General features: G+C 38.7%; 1 protein-coding gene across 2 annotated transcripts; it reads left to right on the plus strand.

The window, feature by feature from the left end:
- LOC149460085 (phospholipid scramblase family member 5-like) lies at positions 1–23,266 on the plus strand. 2 transcript variants are annotated; one of them, XM_089680171.1, is made up of 7 exons: positions 1–499; positions 3,678–3,752; positions 7,781–7,973; positions 13,927–14,038; positions 17,910–18,009; positions 22,805–22,863; positions 22,978–23,266. In XM_089680171.1, the coding sequence occupies exons 1-7, from the start codon at positions 82–84 to the stop codon at positions 23,002–23,004; spliced, it is 984 nt and encodes a 327-aa protein (XP_089536297.1). In that variant the 5' UTR covers positions 1–81; the 3' UTR covers positions 23,005–23,266. The 2 variants fall into 2 exon arrangements, 1 of the variants encoding a protein (XP_089536297.1); XR_016313151.1 differs by lacking the exon at positions 22,978–23,266 and having other exon boundaries at positions 17,865–18,009; positions 22,805–22,852.
- Positions 23,267–24,198: the final 932 nt, after the last annotated feature.

The following is a 24,198-nucleotide window of genomic DNA, read 5'->3' on the forward strand; positions in this document are numbered from 1 at the left end:
CAAGCTCACAATTTGGCAGAAGAATAGACTTTTTAATAGCGCCCATACTTTTGCTTCACAGTGTATAAACAATATATTGAAATGTCAGTTATACGCTGCCAACCGTCTCCCTTTGGATATCTTCAAAGAGAAAAACATATTGAACATCACACCAAAAAACCTAAAGAAGAGAAGATGTGCAGATGTATGGAGGCTCAACACAGACAACATTCCCTCCAGCAGGATGGCGGATTGGGGACAACTGAAAAGAACGTTAAACAACCATATAAAAAACTTAAAAATCACAAGAATGTAGAAACCTCAAGGAAAGCAGGTACCAGGGTTTCATGTGCACCCCCTCAGTCTGCTGCAGCCTCTCACAACATAGCCAGGGACAGGGAGCTGGGCATGCAGGCGACACTGACAGTAGTGGAAGAATTGGATGAATCAGATTGTTCCGAGCTGCAAATCTTAGCCAGTGCTCAGCAGTTCTGTATAACTTCCAATGCCAAACCAAAAGGTAAGAATCCATTTCATGTTTCTAGAGCAAGCACAAATATATATACTAACATCAGATTAGATTTTTATTAAATAGGACAGTGGTATATGTCATGAGCACCACTAGCATCATGGATCACGTTTTAATCAGATATACCATACGTATGACAGTCAATATATGCATGATGAGTATAATTCACATTTAACAATTAGTGACTAATAATGAAGATAAAAAAGGATAAGTTGGGTATTTTTATATAAATACAGTATTGTGGTCTTGCAGCAGGGATAAATCAATGCAACATCATATTATCAACAGAGTTCAGTCCTTCTTTCTCAAGATGTCTCTGAGCTCCGTCAAAACGCTGACAATAAAATACTGTTGCTTTGATTTACCTCTGCTGCAAGACCATGAGTGTCTCTCTACCTATTTTAGATTTGTATTCATTTATTTGTGGGTTAGCACCTGGGCATTCACTTCATACATCGAGTGTGTGCGGTGGGCTGGCTACCCTTGAGACTATATATATATATACTGTATATATGTATATATATATATATATATATATATATATATATATATATATTAGTACAAATGTGATAAATATAGAAGATAGAAGAGCATGATGTGCAATGGCAGTGAGTGCAGGAGTGCGAAATGGTTCTATATTATTAATATAATACAGGATTTATATAGCGCCAACAGTTTGCGCAGCACTTTACAAAATGAAGGTAGACATTACAGTTACAATATAATTTGGTACAAGAGGAAACAGAGGGCCCTGCTCATTAAATTTTACAATCTAGAAGGAAGGGTTGAGTGATACAAAAGGTAATAGCGGTGGGGGATGAGCTGATGGAGGAAGTAAAAAGCAGTTTACTAGTTAGAAGCAGGATAGGCTTCTTTAAAGAGAAGGGTTTTCAGGGATCGTCTAAAGGTAGATAGATTAGGACAGATTGGGGTAGGGAGTTCCATAGGATGGGAGAAGCTCGGGAGACGTCCTAGAGGTGAGCATGGGAGAAGGTGACACGGGAACAAAGAAGAGGCATCTGGGGGAGGACATATTATGAGCTTAGTTTTGGCTAGATTGAGTTTTATGAATTGGTGTGATATCCAGTCTGATATGTCTGTTAGTAAATCAATGACACGTGAGTGGTAGAAAGATAGATTTGTGTGTTATCAGCATAGAAATGGTATTGGAAACCATGGGAAGCTATCAGCTGACCCAAGGAAGAAGTGTAGATCGAGAATAGGAGAGACCCCGACAGTAAGAGGTGTAAAAAAGGAGGAAGTAGAGTGTAAGTGACACTGAAGTTGCTGTGAGATAGGTAAGATTCAAACCAAAGGAGAGTACAATCATGGAGGCCAAGAAAAGAGAATTTTTTTTGAGGAGGGGGTGGTCAACTGTGCCAAAGGCAGTGGAGAGGTCCAAGAGTAAGTGTACAGAATAGAATAGTGACCATTGGTTTTTCACTGTTAGTAAGTCATTTGTGAATTTTAGGAGAGCAGTTTCTGTGAGAGTTTTGTGGGCAAAATCCAGATTGAAGGGGATCGAGAAGGTTATTCTCAATAAGGTGGCAGCTCAGCCGGTTGTAGTCTATACGTTCAAGGAGTTTGGAGGCAAAAGGGAGTAAGGAGATGGGTCTTAGGATGCTAAGATTGGTAGGCTCCACTGAGGCCTTTTTAAGTATGGGGAGAACTAGCACATGTTTTAGAGTTGGGGAAGATGCCAGTAGAACAGAAGAGATTGAAGAGTTAAAGAGTGAAGGATAGAGCCAGAGGGTGACGGTAGTATTTGCGAGGGAACTGGATCCAGGGGACAGGTGGTTAGGTGGGCTTTAGAAAAAAGTTTACTAACTTCCTCTATAGTAGCTGGTTTAAACAAGGGAAATATTGATTGTGCAGGTAGACAAGGAGTGTAGGGTGAGGGAAATATCTGTACAGTGGAGATCTCATCATGAACTGTATCAATCTTGTTTTTGAAGTGATTAGTGATCTGCTGGGCAGTGAGTGAGTTAGTGGGCGGAGGTAATGAAGGACAAAGTAAAGCGTTAAAGGTAGAAAAGAGTTGACGGGGACTATGTGAGAGGGTGTTAATGACGGTGAACAAATAGGTCTATTAGGCAGTGTGGAGACAAGAATTGTATTTGTGAAGGGCAGATTTATATTGGTCAAAGCCTTGCCTATATAAAAACTAACTACCATTTCTTCTCCAGATCAGAAATGTTTGCCTTAAAGTTAATCTAAACCAAAAATATAACATATTGCAGCTTAATAGTTCTTTCTGTGATGGCTGCATATGTTTTTTCTCCAAGCTATTTTTGCTTGCTTTATTTTCACCTGGTGATCCTGCAGATGATGCACTTCCTGTCCCTGGGTGGCTATGTCACTCCTCCACTGTATCTCTGGAGGGAGCCATAGTTGTCACCATAGGCTACTCTCCAGGCTTGAACTACAAACATGTCTGCATAACTCATCTCCACTGCATGGGGGGCAGGGCAATTGGTTATTTGATAGAAGATATCTAGAAAGGAAGATATTCTTCGGTGCAGTTCACAGGAAGTGAGAAATACATTGCATTTCTGGCAAGATCAGCAGGTATTTTGTGCATTTGCTGAAAATGTTCTTAGCTTGAAAGCAGCAACATATTGCATTTTAGTTCTTGGGTTAGTAATACTTTAACTATATTATTAGTACTAAAGTTTTTTTTTCTTTTTTTTAATGGAGCGTTCCTCTTTGTTATTCATACTAAAAAAAGCTACCTAGCCATCTATGGAGCAATAATACAGCCATCTGTAGTTTTCAGCGTAATAAATAGTGACAGCCTAGTAACATCACTGTTGAAAAGCTACAGAGATATAACGAATGCTCCAGCTTAAAGATGCGTATTTCAATAATAAAATTTGATTTATTTGCATACTGTTGTCTGCACAAAATGGATAACAGGATCCCCTTTAAAATAAGAGAACTATAAATGAAACCGAGTGCTAATGAGGGTACACTATAATTCATGCAAATTGCTCAGTGTTTGTTCTTTGCTATTCACTTGAATATTCATACAGTGAATACACACTAAATGACTTAATGCATCCTACATTCATTAAACAGGAGTGCAATTTTATGTAAACAATGATTAGTGTTTGTTTTTTAATGTTGATTTTATTACTTGGATGGATGTAATCATTGCTTTCCGTTTCAGGACTTTGCTGTCAATCAGAAAGATTATACATTATTTCCAGTCGCACAGCCAAACAATTACTTGTTGCTATTGAAGGTAACACTGCTATTATGAAAGCACTATGGCAATCTATACAACTGTATAGGAGGGTGCTTAGAAAATCTGCATTTATGTGAGACCAGATGTTATTTAGAGCTCCTCTGTTTAAAGTGCCTACAACCAATATAACACAGATAAAAATATCAAACAATCTTTAAATTATTATTGAGGCGCAGCAAGAAGTTTAAATAAATGCTAATCATTTATGTACTTACAGGATTTTCGTGTTACAATTTTTTTTATTGTGCTCTGCTTTGGACTGTATGCTACAATGAAGGCTAAATTAGGAATTTGATTGCAGCATTGAGCACTCTATCTGTCATAAAAAAATTAGGTGAAGGGTGCATACAGAAGCTCCAATCATTGTTATTCAATGAGTTTTTATGATGGAATAATTATCCACATAAACTATCAATCACTCATAGTGTACTATTCTCTCTACTACTACCTGTAGGTTTTAATATTACAATCATGTACTCCTGACTGATATTAAAGCGGAGCTAAATGTACCTTTCTGTCATCAGTCCTGTCCTTCGCCCAGGAGGGCCCGAGGTCAGTAGGGGGCCCCATGAGATGCCCCTGGTACCTTTTTCATAGGCTTTTTTGAGTTTGGGCAAGGACACAGGGGTCCCATGATCTCCTATTGCTCGGGGGCTCCATGATTTGTCAGTCCGCCCCTGCCCTCGCCTGCATCTTCTTCTGAGTAGACGTGTGTGCTTTGTTTTGTTCTGCATCTAAATTCTTACAAAAGTTTTGCTATTCGGAGTTTCAGATGTAGCAAAATTTTCAAATTACAACTGTAAAGAATTCAAATGAATCTAAAATAACGAAACAAAATTACGTTCAAAATAACAAATTATCCAAATTCGAATTGAATTCTAATCAAACATGAAACGAAGTTGAAATAAAAATCAACTTTAAAATTGAAATATATTGCTGACTATTGCTGATTTCCTTCAAAGACTGTGTGTATTAGAATATAGTCATCTTCCAAAATTAGAACTTTGAAAAGAATAGAGTGGAAAAAAATATATAATAAAAAAATAAAGGACTAAAATAGAATAGAATAGAAAAGAACAGAATAGAAACAAAAATAGTATAGATAGGAATAAAATAGAATGGAAAAAATAGAAAGAATATTGCCATTTTCCAAAATTCACATTTTGAATAGATTAGAATAAAGTAGAAAGAATATAGCCGTCTTTCAAAATTCAAATGAAAAAAAAAGAATAGAATAAAACAGAATGGAATAAAATAGAATAGAAAATAAAAGAGTAGAATAGTATATACTAGAATAGGATAGAAAGAATATAGCCATTTTCCAAAATGCATATTTCGAAAAGAATAGAATAAAACAGGAAGAATATAGCCATCTTTCAAAATTCAAATTTAGAAAAGAACAGAATAGAATAAAACAGAATAGAATAGAAAATAAAAGAGTAGAATAGAGTAGAATGGAATAGAATAGAATAGAGGATAAAATAATAGAATAGAACAGAAAAAATAGAATAGAATAAAAAAGAAAGAATATAGACATCTTCCAAAATTAAAATTCTGAAATTTGAATAGAACAGAAAGAATATAGGTGTCTTTCAAAATTCCAATTTAGAAAAGAACAGAATAGAATAAAACAGAATAGAATAGAAAATAAAAGAGTAGACTAGAGTAGACTGGAATAGAATAGAAAATAATAGAGTAGGATAGAACATAAAAAAATAGAATAGAATAAAATGCAAAGAATATAGCCATCTTCCAAAAATCAAATTCTGAAATTTGAATAGAACAGAAATAGAAAAAATAGAATAGAATAAAATACAAAGAATATAGCCATCTTCCAAAAATCAAATTCTGAAATTTGAATAGAACAGAAAGAATATAGCCGTCTTTCAAAATTCAATTTTAGAAAAGAACAGAATAGAATAAAACAGAATAGAATAGAAAATAAAAGAGTAGGATAGAGTAGACTGGAATAGAATAGAACATAATAGAATAGAATAGAAAATAAAAGAGTAGAATAGAGTTGACTGGAATAGAATAGAAAAAAATAGAACAGACTAGAACAGAAAAAAATAGAATAGAATAAAATAAAAAGAATATAGCCATCTTCCAAAATTCAAATTCTGAAATTTGAATAGAACAGAAAGAATATAGCCGTATTCCAAAATTTGAAAAGAATAGGCTAAAACAGAATAGAATAGAAAATAAAAGAATAGAATAGAAAATTAAATAAATAATAGAATATAAAGGAATTGAATATAAAATAAAAGAATAGAATACAATACAAAATGAAGAACAGAATAGAATAAAAAAAAAATAGAATAAAATATAAAAAATATAGCTGTCTTCCGAAATGTGAAGTTTGAAAAGAATAGAATAAAACTGAACAGAATAGAATAGAATAGAAAATAAAGCAATAGAATAGGAAAATAGAATAGGACAGAACAGAATAGAATAGAAAGAATATAGCCATTTACAGTTGTTTTTCCTTCTAAACCAGCCACAGTCTGAGTAGAAAAGCTTGGTCCCTGCCAGCAGAGTGGGATCTTTGTTCTCTGTGAGGGAGCAGTGCTCTCATTGCAGAGGTCTAACACATCCCCTGCTGAGTCAGACTAATAGCTCTGCAATCAGCAAAGCTTATGCTCCCCACTGTTTGTAGAACTCTTGTTTGGATTCAGCAGTGGGCTTGACTGACCTCTGCAATGAGATCACTGCTTGTCTGCAGAGGGCAAAGGTCACAATTTGCAGCATGCTGGCAGGGGTCTGGCTTTTCTACTCAGGGTATGGCTGCTTTAGGAAGAAAACACATTGTAAGACACCTTTTGTTTTGATGAGTCTCAAATATATTTTGATGATTAAGCAGAAACGTCAATTGGGCTTTAACTATTGAAGCGGAAATCCAGGCAGAACTCCAAATATTATGCTTAGTGCTTTATCTGCTGAAAGATTTGTAATTTTTTACAGTCCTTTTTTCACACATCTTCCACTGAACCTAGCCAGGAGGATTTTTTCCTGGTTCAGTTATGTAGCTTCCTATGCAAGGTTACCATAGACCATTAGTCCACAAGAGCCTGCAAGTCTGTAAGCTTGTGGAGGTAGCACTGGGAAGCCTTACTGTCATTAATTAAGGTATCACCAGCAGGGCCGTGGGTAAGGGGGTACCACCAGTCCTTTTGTACGGGGCCCAGGCCAGCAGAGGGGCCCAGGCAGCTGGGTGAATTGGATGTGGGCAGAGAGGGTGATCGGTGTGGAGAGGGGGGCAATTGCTGGAACCGATCCCCTGTATGTCTCTCTATGCAGCAGCTAAAAGTTGGCTTCTTCTCTGGCTTTCTGCTGCTGCAGAGAAAACCATACAGGGGATCAGTTACAGTAATACCCCCACCACACCCATCACCCTCCCTGTGCACCATACGTTTCCCCTGCTACCAAGGCCCCCCTGTGTGCCCCCACCCTCACAGTCTTGCCGGCTTCCCTCCTGCAGCTGTAAGCACACAATAGAATCCTTCAGGAAGAAGAGTGGGGGAAAGGTCCGGTAAATATGTCACATTTACCAGCCCCTTCCTTTCCTGAATGAACACAATGAGTGATCAGTACTGATCACTCACTGTGTTCATTCATAACTAAAGCATCGTCAACTGTTTTTGTTTGGGGTTTTTTTTGGAGGGGGGCCCTGTCAGGTTGGCTCAATGGGGCCCTGTGGTTTCTAACAGCAGCCCTGATCACCGGGTTAGTGACATCTCAGTGGAACTATACTATGGATGGACTATACTATGGATGGAAAATACTATGGATCAGGGGCGGACTGACAATTCATGGGGCCCCCGGGCAATAGGGGATCATGGGGCCCATGTCCTTGCCCAAACTCAAAAAAGCCTATGAAAAAGGTACCAGGGGCATCTCATGGGGCCCCCTACTTTCCAAATGGTCAGTCCGCCCCTGCTATGGATGAAATATACTATGGATGGACTATACTATGCATACAATTTCATTACTCAAAGGACTAATTAGAATGTCCTGTTTTAATGCAGACTCCAGCAGTTTGTGCCTGCAGCTATGTGGTCCTGCCCGCTCCTGCTATCTTCGCCTCTGTGACCAGAACAGACAGGAGGTGTTGAAGTTTAGCAGACCCTACCGTGAAGATATTTGCTGCTTGTTCTGCTGCCTCATGGTCATTAGAGTATTCAACTCATCTAACAATCTTCTAGGCTTTGTGCAGCAGAGGTAAATTCTAATATATTATAAATAGTAAACCTTTGAGTATGTTACAGCAATTTTTGGGGGGGGTCTCTGTAGATAAAAACCATCACAAAAATGGTGTTCATGTTTTCTTCAGGCTTTTGAATTTTGTAATTACCTGGATTTCCACAAGGATTGCTCTTAAAATATGATATGATTTCCTTTTGAAATTGTGATAATAGATGTTTCTTTATTAAGTACAACATTAACTGTCATATCCTTACTGAGCAAATGGTTTAATCAACCAAAGTTCTTGGATGGGAAGAAGTCAAGACATATGGTAACTACATCTTACAAAGTGGGTGATAAAGCTCAGGTAGGCCAACCAATGAGATGGCATTAAAGGTGCAGATTTATGGTGCCCCAATCTATAAAATGCCCTACGTTGGTTAATGCCAGAATCTGTTTTTCTCAAGTGAACCATTTCTCAATCAAAAGACACATAAGAAAACCTTAGAAGTACAGTACAGGTACTCCTCGCTTAACGACCGAGTTCCGTTTCAACGACTTGGTCGTTAAGCGAATTGGTCTTTAAGTGAGGAACTGCATGTACTGTATACAGTAGTACAATATATGCATAGTATTTGACAATACAGTATTCTGAATAAGTAAAATAACAAGAAAGATCAAACTGAAAACTTCCACTTGTCTTAATTTGCATAGGTTGTGTAATTTACACACAGTACTGGAATGTTGTATTACAGAACATAAAGTTAGCAAAGTACAGTAGGTACATTAAAGCACCAAAAACCACAGTACTGTACTGTAGAGTGTACAAGAAGGAAAAAGGATATTTAAAATACAGTAAACAAAAAAAACAAAACAAACAAACAAAAAAAAATAAATTCAGGCTATCATTTTAGTCAACGAATCCTTCAAAATCTTCATCTGTGTCATCATCAGAGCTATTATCAGGAGCTGCTGAAGGCCCAGGTAAGGGACACGATGGAGTAGAAATTGAAGCATTGGTAGTGCTTGGTGTAACTTTCCAAAAGTATCCACTTAGAGTGGTCTGCTTTGTCATTTTCTTTTTTTCTTCATATATTTCACGATAGCACTGTAAAACTTGACTTATTTGTCTTTCCACCTTTGTGAATCGTTCAACATTCGGATCCATACTCTCTAGTTGGAACATAGCTGCATTCACTTTTGAGAACACACCAGCTAATCCCTTCACAGTAAACTTCTTTGGTACTTCTTCCATGTTTTCATTTTCTTCTTCCTCCTCCGCCAGGTTCTGCTGTGCTTCCAACTCTAATAAATCTTCGGTAGTTAGCTCTCCCTCCCTGTATTGCACTAATTCCTCAATATCTTCCACCTCAACTTCTAAATTAAGCACTTTAGCAAGTTCCATAGTTGTTTTATTTATGGCATCAACATGTTCATCTTTCTCAAAAACTGCAACATTGTTCACAAAACATTTTAGGCATTTTTTCCATATGCCTTGCATACACTTTTCTGTCACTCCCTTCCAAGCGGATTCAATGTTGTTTATGCAGTCTAAAATGTTGTAAGATCTCCAGAAATCACGGAGAGTTACTTCATCATTTTCTGTTGCTGCTACAGCTTTGGAAAAAGTTGTGCGTAAATAGTATGCTTTAAATGTGGCTATGGCCCCCTGGTCCATTGGCTGAAGGATTGAAGTTGTGTTTTTAGGTAGATATACTATCTTTACATCTGGGTTTAGGTCATCAAGATACTGGGGATGGCCTGGAGCATTATCAAGCAGGAGGATAATTTTAAAAGGAATGCCCTTTTCTTGACAATAATGCTTCACTGAGGGTATGAAGCAGTGGGTGAACCAATCCTCAAATAAAGCTTGAGTCATCCATGCCTTGTTATTTGCTCGGTAGTAAACAGGCAGTGTGTTCTTTCTAACTTTGCTCAATGCACGTGGGTTTTCAGAGCGATAGATAAGCAAAGGCTTCAACTTAAACCCGGTAACATTTCCTCCCAACAACAATGTGACCCTGTCCTTAAATGCCTTAAAGCCAGGCATTGTCTTAGCTTCTTTGTGTATATAGGATCTTTCAGGCATTTTCTTCCAAAAAAGTCCAGTTTCATCCACATTGAAGATCTGTTCTGGACAGTAGCCACCTTGCTCTATGATTTTATCAAATTGGTCAACAAATTTTTCTGCTGCTTCTACATCTGCACTTGCTGCCTCACCACTGACACTCCGATTATGCAGGTTGAATCTTCGAGAAAACCGTTGAAACCATCCGTTACTTGCTGTAAAGGTTTCGGTTGAACCGCTGCGTGCTTGCAAAGTCTCAAAGATATTGAGTGCCTTGGCTTGAATTATTGAAAGGTTCAATGGCATTCTTTTTTGAATCTGGTCATCAAACCAGATAGCCAGTAACTTCTCCATATCATGAATTAGGCCTTTCCGCTGTCTAGTTATTATGGCTTTAAATCCTGTTGATGCTTTCACTGCCTCTTTTACTCTATCTTTATCCTTAAGGATTGTTGAAATGGTTGAATGTGCCAGATGCAAGTCATGTGCTATCTCATGGACTTTTTTGCCACCTTCATAATCCTTTATGATCTTTATTTTCTTCTCAAGATCAATAGCCTTCCTTTGTTTCTTGGCATTTTCTGGTGCAACCTTGCTTTTCCTTTTTGGAGACATCTGGGGTAAAGTACAATACAGAATAAGGCACCCAGATCACACACAACTTGTATGCTTGAAGAAAAAGCTTTATAAATAGTTACACTGTACTGTACATACTGTAATGTACTATATCTGTACTGTATACAGTATTGTCACACTACTGTGCTGTATTGTGTGGGCCTGAGAGAGATCCTGGACTGTATACAGTACAGTACAGTATAGCTGTTTATAAAGTTTTTTTCTTTGCATCGCAAAAAAATACAGTAGTTTACAGTACTGCTGAAATGTGAATACTGACCAGGAAACCAGCAGTACCGGACCTCAGAATAGTGTACAATTTCAGCCATGAATGATGAATGACTTTGAGACACAGGGTCGCTACCACCGCTACCACGTTTAGTGCGTAACCACGTTTTAGCACGTACCGTCAGTGAGATGGTCGTAAGTGTGAGCGGTCGTAACGGTGAAGAGATGGTCGTAAGTGCGAGTGGTCGCTAAACAGGTAGGTCGTTAAGCGAGGAGTGTCTGTATAGCTGTATAAAAGTGGAAAAGACTGTAAAACATTCTCAAAAGCCTAGGTGTCCAGTAATCCACACTGCAGTATTGTTGCTGCTATACCAATGAGCGGTTGTCCAGTAAACGTCACAACAAGAGTGCAATGTGAAATGCAAATGTGAAATGCTACCCTTAGGATAAGAGCAAAGGACCTACCAAAATTTCTTGTCAAAGTCTCTGTCAAAAAGAAACACTGAACAACAAAGGTGTTCATGGATGGACATCACAGACCATTGAATTGGCCAGTAGAAAAAATTGCACGTTATATCAAGTATGCACACATCGAACACAAAAGCCTTTACTAGTTACCATCACCAAGGGCTTACATAATATTTCTAGAAGGCATTTTAGAAGACGTTCATGAGTAAATTCTCTCAATTCCAAAGGATTCCAATTCCAAAAGTATTATAAAGGATTCGCCTACATTCAAGTGCAGGGGCACTTAAATGTATTTTTTTTTTACACTGTCACTTAAATTTTTTCTTTCATCACTTTTATTGCTGTCACAAGGAATGTAAACATCCCCTGTGAGCAATAGACACATGACAGGTATTTGTATGGAAGGATCTGGGGCCTATAAGACCCCAATCCCTCCTCTGCACTTGAAATCATTCAAAACACCAAGATCTGTGTTTTTGAATGCTTTCAGGTTTTTAAAAATGGTGCCAAAAGTTTCTGAGTAAACCGGAAGTGATGTCAGGTGATCAATATATCAGGTCAATAAAGCAGAGCCGATTGGGTGGGATGGGAGAGAGCGGTGGAAGGCGACGGGAGGGATGTTCCTTCACCCTGCTTTTACAAGCAATCGAGCACCTAGTAGCTTCTCAGATTGCTTGTACAAGAGAGACAACCACCGACTCTAAAAATCGGTACCGTGGTGATGCCTGCGTCGCTGGTCCAGAAGTGGATAGACACCAGTTAGATTAAAACGTTAGATTTCCATCTGTCATTTTCCAAGGATTGTGTTTTCAAAGTATATGTGGTAAAATAATAAGTTCTGGTACTGAATATTGAGGAATACTATTATTGGCCTGCTGTTGGTTTCTCCTCATTTGTACAAAGTCAGCTTGGTGACTGGTTTTGAATTAAAATACTGCTAATGTGGGGGATTATACACTGCTCAAAATTTTAAAGGAATACATTTTACTCAGAGTATAGCATCAGGTCAATGAAACTCCTGGGATATTGATCTGGTCGGTTAAGTAGCAGAGGGGGTTGTTAAACAGTTTCAGCTGCTTTGGTGTTAATGAAATTAACAACAGGTCACTAGATGGGAAACAATGAAATGACCCCCAAAACAGGAAAGGTTTTACAGGTGGAGGCCACTGACATGTTTTCCCTACTCATCTTTTCTGACTGTTTTTCACTAGTTTTGCATTTGGCTAGGTCAGTGTCACTACAGGTAGCATAAGGCGATACCTGGACCCTACAGAGGTTGCACAGGCAGTCCAACTCCTCCAGGATGGTACATCAATACATGCCACCAGAATTGGCAGGTCCGCCACTGGCGCCCTGTGCTTTTCACAGATGAGAGCAGGTTCACCCTGAGCACATGTGACAGACGTGGAAGGGTCTGGAGAACCCATGGAGAACATTATGCTGCCTGTAACATCATTCAGCATGACCGTTTTGGTGGTGGGACAGTGATGGTCTGGGGAGGCATATCCATGGAGAGACGCACAGACCTCTACGGGCTAGACAATGGCACTCTGACTTCCATTAGGTATCGGGATGAAATCCTTGGACCCATTGTCAGACCCTACACTTGTGCAGTGGGTCCTGGGTTCCTCCTGGTGCACAACAATGCTCGGCCTCATGTGGCAATGGAACTGATACCATTGAATGGCTCCTATGCTCGCCCATACCCAAATCCAACAGAACACCTCTGGGATATCATGTTTAGGTCCATCTGACGCCACCAGGTTGCACCTCAGACTGTCCAGGAGCACAGTGATGCCCTGGTCCAGATCTGGGAGGAAATACCCCAGGACACCATCCGTCGTCTCATTAGGGGCATGCCCCGACATTGTGAGGCATGCAGACAATCACGTGGGGGCTATACAAACTACTGAGTACCATTTTGAGTTGCTGCAATGAAATTTCAGTAAAATGGACTAGCCTGCTGCATCATTTTTTCACTTTGATTTTTGGGATGTCTTTGAATTCAGTTCTCTGTAGGTTGATAATTTTCATTTCCATCAAACAATGGGGCATCCTTACGTTCCTAACACATTACCCAGTCCATATCAGTATAGAGATCCAGCATGATATTTTTCCCCATTGAGATCTGATGTGTTTTCAAAGTGTTCGTTTTATTTGTTTGAGCAGTATGTTATTGATCTAATTGTAGATTATTGAATAAAAAGAAGAGAAAAATGAAGGAGACAATAAGGCAGGAGAAATACTAGTATATAAACAACTTCATTTTCAAATGGTGTGAAAATTATGCGTTATTGTTATAATTATGTGCACTCTACTTTTTTTTCCATCAGATTACTATTCATTGTTGAACATGTACACAACTTCTGGCATCCTATCTGAATATAAATTTAAAAATAAGTGTGTATATATATATATATATATATATATATATATATATATTGTACGTAGCGTTGCTTACAGACAACGGTTCTCTCTATGACGTGTTCATAAAAATACAATTTAAACAAAGTGCTAGACTGGAGTCAGAATAACTTACAAGTACAAAAACACTAGTAAAGCTGCTTTCTATGGTTATTTTTTATTCTTTGTTTTATGCTGCTGGCTCAGGTGGAGCATGTTTAGTCCAAGCCTCTCAGTGCACAACTCAGAAGGAATAAGAACCATGGACATTCGCGGATCCTGGAGTGCAGCTCGCTGTCATACTGAGCAGGAATTCCAGGTAAGACAACAGAGTGTATCTGAATTACAAAAGAAAACAAAGGAAACATTTGCTGGCCAGCAGCGAATTGGATGGATTCTTCACTTGCAACAAGAAATATATACATATAACAGTTTTAGAAATGGCCATAGTTTTGCTCCTAAAAGGCTGCTTATTTTTGCACTGTAAACTGCTGATTGGTGGAGGCAATTACCCTATCACCAAATCGCTACTTTAATTTTATTCTAATACAGTTTAGAAAAACTAGCATCTGATTGGTTGCAATGGCCATCACCTCCACTCTCCTGCAGTTTAATGACATTATTTAATGATAGTATTAACTGAACAATGCTTGCCTAGTAAAAATACTAAAGCCTAGTACAGACGATCAGAAAATCGTATGAAAAATACAGCAATCGAAGCGATTGTACGATAATCTGATTGTTAGTACACCGCTCTCATCCAAAATTATTTGAAGGGGCAAACACGAAAATGTCTCTTCTACAATACCAGATTGTATGATTTTTGTTTAATCAGTACAGTTTTCATCTGAAAATACAATACAAATACATTACATCACTTTCAAATTTTTTTCTGTCATACAAGAATTTTCGGAAATTTAGTAACCTCTTTACTTTTAATATGAGACTAGCATGCAAATGAAAACGGACAGTATGTATGGGGCTTTAGACAGGCCATAGATTACGCAATTTACTTTCCTGCAACTATGGGCTGCAGGAAAGAAAATCTCTCAATTCCCCCATTAACACAGTCAGTGTTAAAAAGGGAATACCTCCCATGAAGCTATTGTGTTCTCCCGGCAAGGGGACATGGGGAGCCATCCCTGCTGGGAGAGCACAAGGCTTACTTCTAGCGCATGCTAAAAATCCGGCATGCTGGTTGTACCCAAGTCGATCGATGGATATATATATATATATATACTGTATATATATATATATTTATATATATATGCGCAAATAGGTCCACATATATTTGGACACAGGCACAATTTTAGTTTTTTTTTCAGGTATTTACCAAAACAAATTCAAGCTATAGTTATGTAGTAGATATGGGCTGAAAGTGCACACTCTCAGGTTTAATTTGAGGAACATAACAATTAAACACATTAAGCATATTATGCCCAAATACAACAGACAAACGGTGCTACAAAGTATAGCCTGTTATACTGGTGGCTCTTTTTAACTAATAAAAGGTAATTATTAAATATTTTTGTAAGATTCTTTTTAATGTATGGTATGGTACCTTTAAAACCCCATTTGCTTTTCTTTTTAGGGTCGTATTCATAGTGTTTCAATTTAGGGGTGCGGTACCAGTAAATCCTTCTACCAATTTGAGGGTATGTGCATCCAAATTGGAGGAAGGGTTTAGGAATTACAGCTCTTAAGAGTAGCTATCTCTCCTTTTTCAAGGGACCAAAAGTAATTGGACAATTGAATCAAAAGCTGTTTCATGGCCAGGTGTGGGCTACTCCATTATTTCTTCATCACTTAAATTGGTAAAAGATCTGGAGTTGATGTTTGAATGTGAGTGTTGCATGACTGCGCAATTGTCAGTTAAAGTAACACAGCTCCGTATCGCATAAAATGGCCTGGTCGGGGGGGAGGGACGTAGAGTATGGGACGTAGAGTATATAACAATGCAAAAAGAACATACTTACCTGGAAGCAGTCCTTTCCTCCTTCAAGATTATGTAAACCATATCAATTAACTTCTTCTATTTGCTCCCTTTTGGGCTGCTAAACCATTGAAAGTTTTTTATTCTATATCTATTCAATAAGTGCATAAAACACCTGATTAGTTTTGGCAGAAATCTTGTGAGCTATTAACTTTATGTGCTCTCTGCCTGTGCAAGAGGAGCGGTTATGGAGATGAGGAGTGTGGAGAAGATGAGGAGAAGTCTGTGTTCCTTGTAATCTATCAGCAATGAAGTAGACAGAGCTGGCTCCAATTTTTTGGAATTATGCTGGAATTTTTTTTTCTACTAGTAATGGCAGCAATCAGCGACTGATAGCGGGACTGCAGTGGACATTCTGAAACTGGGGGAAACTGACTTGGTGTCACTGACATCCCCAATGATACCAATACAGTGATCAGTGCTAAAAAAAAAAAGCACGGACACTGCACTAATGGCACTGGGCAGGAAGGGGTTAACAGGAGGGGTGATCAAAGGGTTAACTGTGTGCAGGGAGTGTTTAACTAGGGGACGGTGTCTGTGTGCTTCACTGTAATCACACTGCTCTGTGCACAGCCATCTAGAGCAGTGCGCCCGAGCTGACAGAGAGAAGGACTGTTAGTAAACAAAACAGACCTCCTTCCTGTCGAAGATAATCACCGGCTGGGACACGGTGACTACTGGCCGCAAATGGCAGCCCCCCTACCCAGAAATGCAAAATCATGTAAATATACCTGATAATGCGCACCTCTGTCGCTCTTCGGCGGGAAAGCGGTTAAAGGGAAAAAAAATAGACTGTCTTGTTATTGACTTTTGAATATTGGAAAATGAGGGTGGGACTGTGTTTAGTATTACTCCTCCATTCTCTCCACACAGTTTGGGGTTCATCAGACCTCACCAGGCCTGGGCCACAGGGCAGGCAGAAGACAGAAGAGCTGGCTGCCTTGGATGCTTCAGCAGGAGTGGTGGTGCAAAAAGGGCAGGACCTGCAAACTATGCTGCTGAAGTAGTTCACAGCTTATGTGGAGGGGTACACTTTGGCCTTTTCACCCTGAGTAATAAAGGACCTTGTCTCTGCACTAGACCTCATTCTTGTTACATTTTGGAGAAGCTGTTAAGAGAAATCTTAATGTTTTAATTGAAAATGTATTATTTTTACAGTAACAGACGATAATAGATTGTATTGGAAATGTTAACCAAACAATAGGGGTAGTTAAGCGCTGCCAAATCATAAATACACAAATACATAAGTAGTGTCATATTATACAATTACACCATTAAAGGTCCATAAATGTGCAAAAACGTACAGTCTTATAAAACCGTGTCTGTGCTGTATCCTTCTTATAAAGTGCCTATTAACATACTGTGCACCCCACCTGTGTTTTCCCTCACTCACCAACTTGCGTGGACTCTTACGTTTAAATAAGAGTCTGGTGCGTTTAGTGGGAAAATCCCGGTATTGCTGGGTCTTGTACAGTGGCAGACTGACCATATGGAAACTTGGGCGGTGCCCGAGGGACCAGGGTCAGTAGGGGGCCCCATGAGATGCCCCTGGTACCTTTTTCATAGGCTTTTTTGAGTTTGGGCAAGGACACAGGAGCCCCATGATCCTCTATTGCCCGGGGGCCCCATGAGTTGTCAGTCCGCCCCTGGTCTTGTGGTTCTACCTTGATGTAGATGGGTTCCTTATTTGTGGAGATGATTACATTTGGTGGTCATAAGATGTAGGTACTCATGGGAAGTGAAGAGAGGGACCGAAAAGCATAATTCCATTTATTAAAATTATCAGGCAAAATAAATACATTGCACTCACACAATTAAAACTAATGGCAAGCATATAACCGGCAAACTGTGTATTGGAAATGTAACATTTTAGAAAATTATATTTTCCTTTCCTAGATTTTTTCTTTAGATTTACATTCCACTTGTGTCCAACCGCAGAAGAGTCCTACAAAGATAAATGTTTTAAGTCAATCCTAATAGGGCATTTATTTTGTTTTTCCTTCTACATAATGATACAAATTTGAAGGCAATCAGTGACATATTAATAGAGAGTAATGTGTATGTGGCTGGTATCATTATGTTAATGATATGCTTTAATATCATAATATTGCAGAGGATGTAAATGATGCATATTTAGGCTTCATTATTGCAGCGACAACTCTGATGGGAGTGCATGTATGTCACAAATTGTGCGCAGGTCACATCTCTGGAAGGACAACTTGTGGCGATTATTTGGAAGAGGTGGCCAGGATTTAATGACGATTATAACATGGATCATGATTTCTTTGGTCTGGATAGTAAGTGAAAAATATTGCCCGCAATATTGTCAAATAATTTCTATAGATTTGTCAATTTATGAGTTGTTTCCATATAAAGAAGGTGTTTTGAAAATAACCTACTGTAGAACATGAAGCAGAGAGAGGAGGGTCTTGTAGAGAACATATAGAGAGCCTACTATGATCCCTTTCAATGCCAGAGTAGTTTTTGCATTTTTTGAACACTTGTTTAAAAAATAATTTTAAGCCTAAAGACACATAGAGAATAAAAAAGTGGGAGTTCCAACTTTTTACGTCACGCAATATTATTGCAAAGGTCTAGGAAACACAAAATTTTAGTAAAAGTGAATTTTAGGGCAAACAAATGCAATAAATGACCCTTATTTTTGGTAAAATATAAAAGATGAGGTAGTGCAGAGTAAATAAATACCCAACATGCCAAATCTTAAATTTGTGTGCACCTATGAAATTGTGTTAAACTTCAGTACCCTATATTTTCTATAGACGACCCTCAAAAACCCCTATAGATCAGTTTGGTGTTACAGAGGAGGTCTTGTGCAATCGACGTTTTCATGCGTAGGCGCCCTCCCGAAGTGTGCATTTATGTTCGTATGTGCATATATATGGGGGTGGGGGTCCTCAAAAAAGTTTGGGGGGGATGTTATGTGCTTGAATGTAAGTGTTTTTACAAAAAAAAAATGTTTTAATACTTATCTTTTTTTTTCATCACATAGGGGCATAAAGCCTCCTATGTGATGATTATTTGGTGATAGGTTCTCTTTATTGAGACATGCAGGGTCTTCATGTCTCCTCTGTGATCCATTAGATGTATTGCAATGCAAACCGGCGTACGGACCTGGCAACGAAAGGGTTAACGTCAGAATCGGCATATTCACATATTCATAGCAATCATACATGCCTCTGCTCACAATACTAAGCAATATGGTAGTGTGACAAGGACACCCCTATCTGAAAAAGAAGGTTTCTAGATGATCCACGCGGAGTAATATGAATTCAAAGGAATTTTAACAATACTTTATTTGATCACATAGATCATAGGGAGGTTAAACATGAGCACGGTGTACATATGAAAAAAATAAAATCATGTTAAAAAACACTTAGCGTCTTCAATTTAGGGTCATCTTAGCCAACAGAGCACCATATAAGGCAGAGTTGTGTAATGATGAAATAGTTATCCTGGGTTTCCGTAGGTTTCCCGCTTTATATTTGAGTGAACCATGTATTCAGTGGGTGTGTTCCCAATATATGTCAGGGACCTCCTGGAATGTAAAAGCTGGAACACAAAAATACATAGTATATGTATAGAAATATGGAAACCAAATCACATCCAAAATTTACCAGGCCTCCCTCCACAATAGTCAATGGATACTGCTGTTACCTTCTCAAAAGTGAGACTATCATACCCGCTTCTCAAGTGTAGGGACTTCCTGGATAGCCACCCCAAATGAAACAAGGTCCACAGTACCAAATGATTCTGAGGATATATATAGAAAAAGATAATAAATGTATAGATCATGGGCATCAGGTGACCCCGAAAACAAAACACACATAAAATGTGGATATATTACCATCAATAAGGATCAAGAAGACTCCTGTCGACTTGAAATAAGATCAGGTCCTTGATGCTTTTTCAAAAATGCATATGGGGGTGAGGAACCAGGTATACACGATGCGTGGATTTCAAACACATATAATGTGTATGTAGCATATAGCAGGCCGTAGATACCTGAGTTTAATATACCCAATAAAGGGTTTCCAAAAATTGCTCAATTAGAGAAGGTTATTTGCGGTTTTATAAGGATGTGGCTATGTCACAGCAAAAAATACCTGAATAGGATAGCGTATATATATATATATATGTAGATTCTCCTCCAAAGAGGATTTCCAAAAAATTCCCCGAATATACAGGGTAAATTAGGCCCATAAAACATGCCCTATTAACACCATGTAGGCTCTGTAAATCTCAACAGCCGTAAGCTTTAAATAACTTGCCACCGGTGGAAGGTATGTTTCCCTGAGGGATCATCTAGAAACCTTCTTTTTCAGATAGGGTTGTCCTTGTCACACTATCATATTGCTTAGTATGTTGTTCTTTGGGTTTATGTATCCACACTTATACAAGTGAGTCGGAGATATGCTAATGACATCAGTAATTTGTGTCATTTTTGGTGGCCTGCTTTTGCTTTATTGTTGTGCTCTGCTCACAATACCCTATACTACTTATAGTGCAGCGCAAGGTGCTCTGGTAGATCCTGTGTCTCAGAGCAATGTAAGGGTTAAGGCTGTATTATGCTTAATCCAGAAAGCAGGGAAATAGGAGGGGATGAGAGATACCGCACACCACTAGCTCAACAGGTGAAAAGAAATATGAACGGCCTCAGCCTTGAGGTCCTCCTGAGCCTTGTCTCTAATGCATTTCGCCCCACCCATTGGAAGCTTAATCACAGAGAACAATATACATGCCTCTGTAATATAACTTTATATAAGCTCCTTTATTTACAGTTGTAGCTTTAATATCATGTCAGTTTGAGTCTGACCCTTCAGCTTCAGAGACAAAGATTTAAGGTGGTTTGAAGCCTGAGTCCTCCTGTGGGAATACACAGCCTGGTCAAGTAATGGAGCCCAATAGTTAAGGGGAACGTAAACTGCTTACATTTAAAAGTTGTTTTAAATACACTATATTGCCAAACGTATTGGGACACCCCTCCAAATAATTAGATTCCGGTGTTCCAATCACCTCCATGGCCATAGGTGTATAAAAGCAAGCACCTAGGCATGCAGACTGCTTCTAAATACATTTGTGAAAGAATGGGTTGCTCTCACAAGCTCAGTGAATTCAAGCATGGTACCGTGATAGGTTGCCACCTGTGCAATAACTCCATCCATGAAATTTCCTTGCTACTAAAAATTCCACAGTCACCTGTTAGTGGTATTATAACAAAGTGGAAACAACTGGGAACAACAGCAACTCAGCCACAAAATGATAGGCCTCGTAAAATGACAGAGCAAAGTCAGTGCATACTGAAGCGCACAGTGCATAGAAGTCACCAGCTGTCTACAAAAGTCAATAGCTAAAGACCTCTAAACTTCATGTGGCCTTCGGATTAGCACAACAACAGTGCGTAGATAACTTAATGGAATGGATTTCCATGGCCAAGCAGCTGCATCCAAGCCTTACATCACCAAGTGCAATGCAAAGCGTCAGATTCAGTGGCGTAAAGCATGCCACCACTGGACTCTAGAGCAGTGAAGACATGTTTGTGGAGTGACAAATCATGCTTCTCTGTCTGGCAATCCGATGGACGTGTCTGAGTTTGGCGTTTGTCAGGAGAACGGTACTTGCCTGACTAAATAGTCCCAAGTATAAAGTTTGGTGGAGGGGGGATTATGGTGTGGGGTTTTTGTTTTCAGGGGTTGGGCTTAGCCCCTTAGTTCCAGTGAAGGGAACTCTTAAGGTTTCAGCATACCAAGACATTTTGGACAATTTCATGCTCCCATCTTTGTGGGAACAGTTTGGGGATGGCCCCTTCCTGTTCCAACATGACTGTGCACCAGTGCACAAAACAAGGTCCATAAAGACATGGCTGAGAGCATTTGGGGTGGAGGAACTTGACTGACCTGCACAGCGTCCTGACCTCAACCCGATAGAACACCTTTGGGATGAATTAGAGTAGAGACTGCAAGACAGGCCTTCTCATCCGACATCAGTGCCTGACTTCACAAATGCTGGAAGAATGGTCAAACATTCCCATAGACACACTCGGCTAAACCTTGTGGACAGCCTTACCAGAAGAGTTGAAGCTGTTATAGCTGCAAATGGTGGGCCAACTCAATATTGATCCCTACGGAGTAAGACCGGGATGGCATTAAACTTCATGTGCATGTAAAGGCAGGCATCCCAATACTTTTGGCAATATAATGTATATTTAAAGTGTATATCCAGGATTTTTTTTTTTTTTTCGTTTTAGATAGAGCTTGGAAGTATTAAAACCCCTGTACAATTTTAATTGCTGTCTATGGGTTCTGTTATAGTGATTAGCCCTGAAACAGTTTTACCTGACAGGTAGTGAGGGGAACTCCTAAATAGGTGAAGGCTATCCTTAGCATATCAGATTTTTATTTTTGTAGGTGTTGCTGTTGCAGATTTTCCCTTACTTCCTGTGTGGTGAAACCATTGTCAGCAGGACAGGGGTGAGGATAAATATATCAAATGAAGCTCTGGATTACAGTAAAAAAATAACAAGAATTCTTATCCTTCTCCACTATCCAAAACAGAAAAAGGTTTTTCGCTTGAAATGAGTAAGTAGAATTATTGTTAATGAGATATTGATCAAAGGTACATATCCACCATGTTCACCAGCTAAGCAGTTTCTTAATGGACCATGAGGTCAACATCTACTGAGATCTTCACTGTGTGGCCTTCCTGACATTGCAAAGTCCCTTCTTCCAAATCCTCTCAATAAGGCTGTGTCTTTGAGACAGTGTCTGAGCTTTCCATATAAAGACTATGGCTTACACATGATTGCGGGATCACTAAGTTACTTCCTACTTCTGTAGTAAACAAAGTGGTTTTTCAATACTGTGAGCTAAAGGAGATCCTGGCTTAGGACCAGTGTGTTCTCTACAATTGGCCCTGGGTGCCATCATGGGAAAGCCTGAGTCTCATTGGAGCTCTCATAAGATTTAGGTGGCCATCTTGGACTCCTAAGGGGTTGCAGAATATTAGTTGAAATGGGATGATTGTATGATATTTGTTTTTGCATTTGACTTAAAAACAACTGCTTGTGTTGTTCAGTTTCAGCCTCTCTCAGTCCAACTGACAAGGCCCTTCTTTTAGCTGCAACATTTTTACTGGTAAGAAGCAGCACCACTGCTGTGAATAAATGTATTTATTGTTATCTCTGTTAATTAATATAAACCACATTTAGGATGTTCTAGATTCACATATATTTCTCATTTCAATTCTAGAATTACATGTTTTTTGAGATGAGCTAAAAAGAACACAGAAAATGCACGGCACCCCAAGAATGTGAAACATCATCGACTGTTCTAAAATGTATGCATGACAGTAACCTTGTTTGTATAAATTACAGGAGTTGTCTCATGAATGACTGATAAATACTGAGTTGAAAAAACATCTCTTGGCAATAAAAGCAAAAAATAAAGCAAAACTAACTTTTCAGTAGACAGTTGCTGTAGCTGACAAAGTTTCTATTTCCTGACATTTCTATTCATCAATAAACATTTCTATAATGACTTTTTAAAAAGTTTTTTTTATAATAGATACGGGAATTTGACTGCATGTAATGTTTTTTTTTTTAATTGGCCAGGCCTATTGAAATTAAAAATAAAAAATCAGCTCTAATTGGACTAATTACTCTATCTAGGATGTCGTCCATTGAACAGCCACTTTTCTTCCCCAGAAAGTCATCGTTATCAGTGGTGGAACAGCATGGGCAACAAGCTGTTTATGGTGTCATCTGGGTCCTGAGAATCAGTTAAACTGCACACTAGCAGTTCTATCAGTTTCAGAAAAAGTAAAATAAATGTTAATAGGTTATATATAGAGATCTAAAACTTTAGAAATTATTAATTATAATTGTTTGGACTGCTGTTCCTTTTCCCAAATATACTGCAAACATCTCAGTAATTAATCAAAATGAAAGATAACTAAGATAACCAATTCATTCCGTTGAGTGTGGATACATTCAGATGGGCACATCTGTCTGGGTTTGGATTGCCAAGGGTTCAGTGAATCTTGTTTGAAATTTGGTAAACCCAAACTTAGATGTGAATCCTATTGAAGTCTATGGGGTGAATCTTCTGGCCAATTTTAGGTTTACTTGGCAAATTACTTTTAAAAAGCCATGGAAAGCTGGACACTGTCATGGGGGACATGTACCAATCATCACTGGAATGCAATATTTAAAATACACAAATCCTTTAAATACGATGCTAGGGGGATGCATTAAAGCTGTATGTGGTGTTACAGAACAGTACGATTTTCACAGTCTCAGTGACAGTGTACACTGGCAGTGCATAGCTGGCCATGGAATTGATTTTTTACTTCTACAATTAGCTTGGCTTCCAAAAAGCATCAGTATACAATTCTGATTCAGGGCTGGTTGCTACCCAAATTTCTGTGTTCTGAATGGAGTTTTGCAAACATATTTACACATGTTTTTGATG

Source organism: Staurois parvus, unplaced genomic scaffold, assembly GCF_062004578.1.
Source record: "Staurois parvus isolate SC_StPar_1 unplaced genomic scaffold, SC_StPar_1.0 ptg000235l, whole genome shotgun sequence".
Classification (NCBI taxonomy): domain Eukaryota; kingdom Metazoa; phylum Chordata; class Amphibia; order Anura; family Ranidae; genus Staurois; species Staurois parvus.

What these genes read in the sequence shown, in the direction of transcription:
- LOC149460085 (XM_089680171.1), top strand. Translation starts at nt 82, where the DNA reads ATGTCAGTTATACGCTGCCAACCGTCTCCCTTTGGATATCTTCAAAGA. An exon ending in TTCCAATGCCAAACCAAAAG is followed by an intron (nt 500 to 3,677) that starts GTAAGAATCCAT and finishes TTTCCGTTTCAG; the next exon opens with GACTTTGCTGTCAATCAGAA. An exon ending in TGATTTCTTTGGTCTGGATA is followed by an intron (nt 18,010 to 22,804) that starts GTAAGTGAAAAA and finishes TGTGTTGTTCAG; the next exon opens with TTTCAGCCTCTCTCAGTCCA.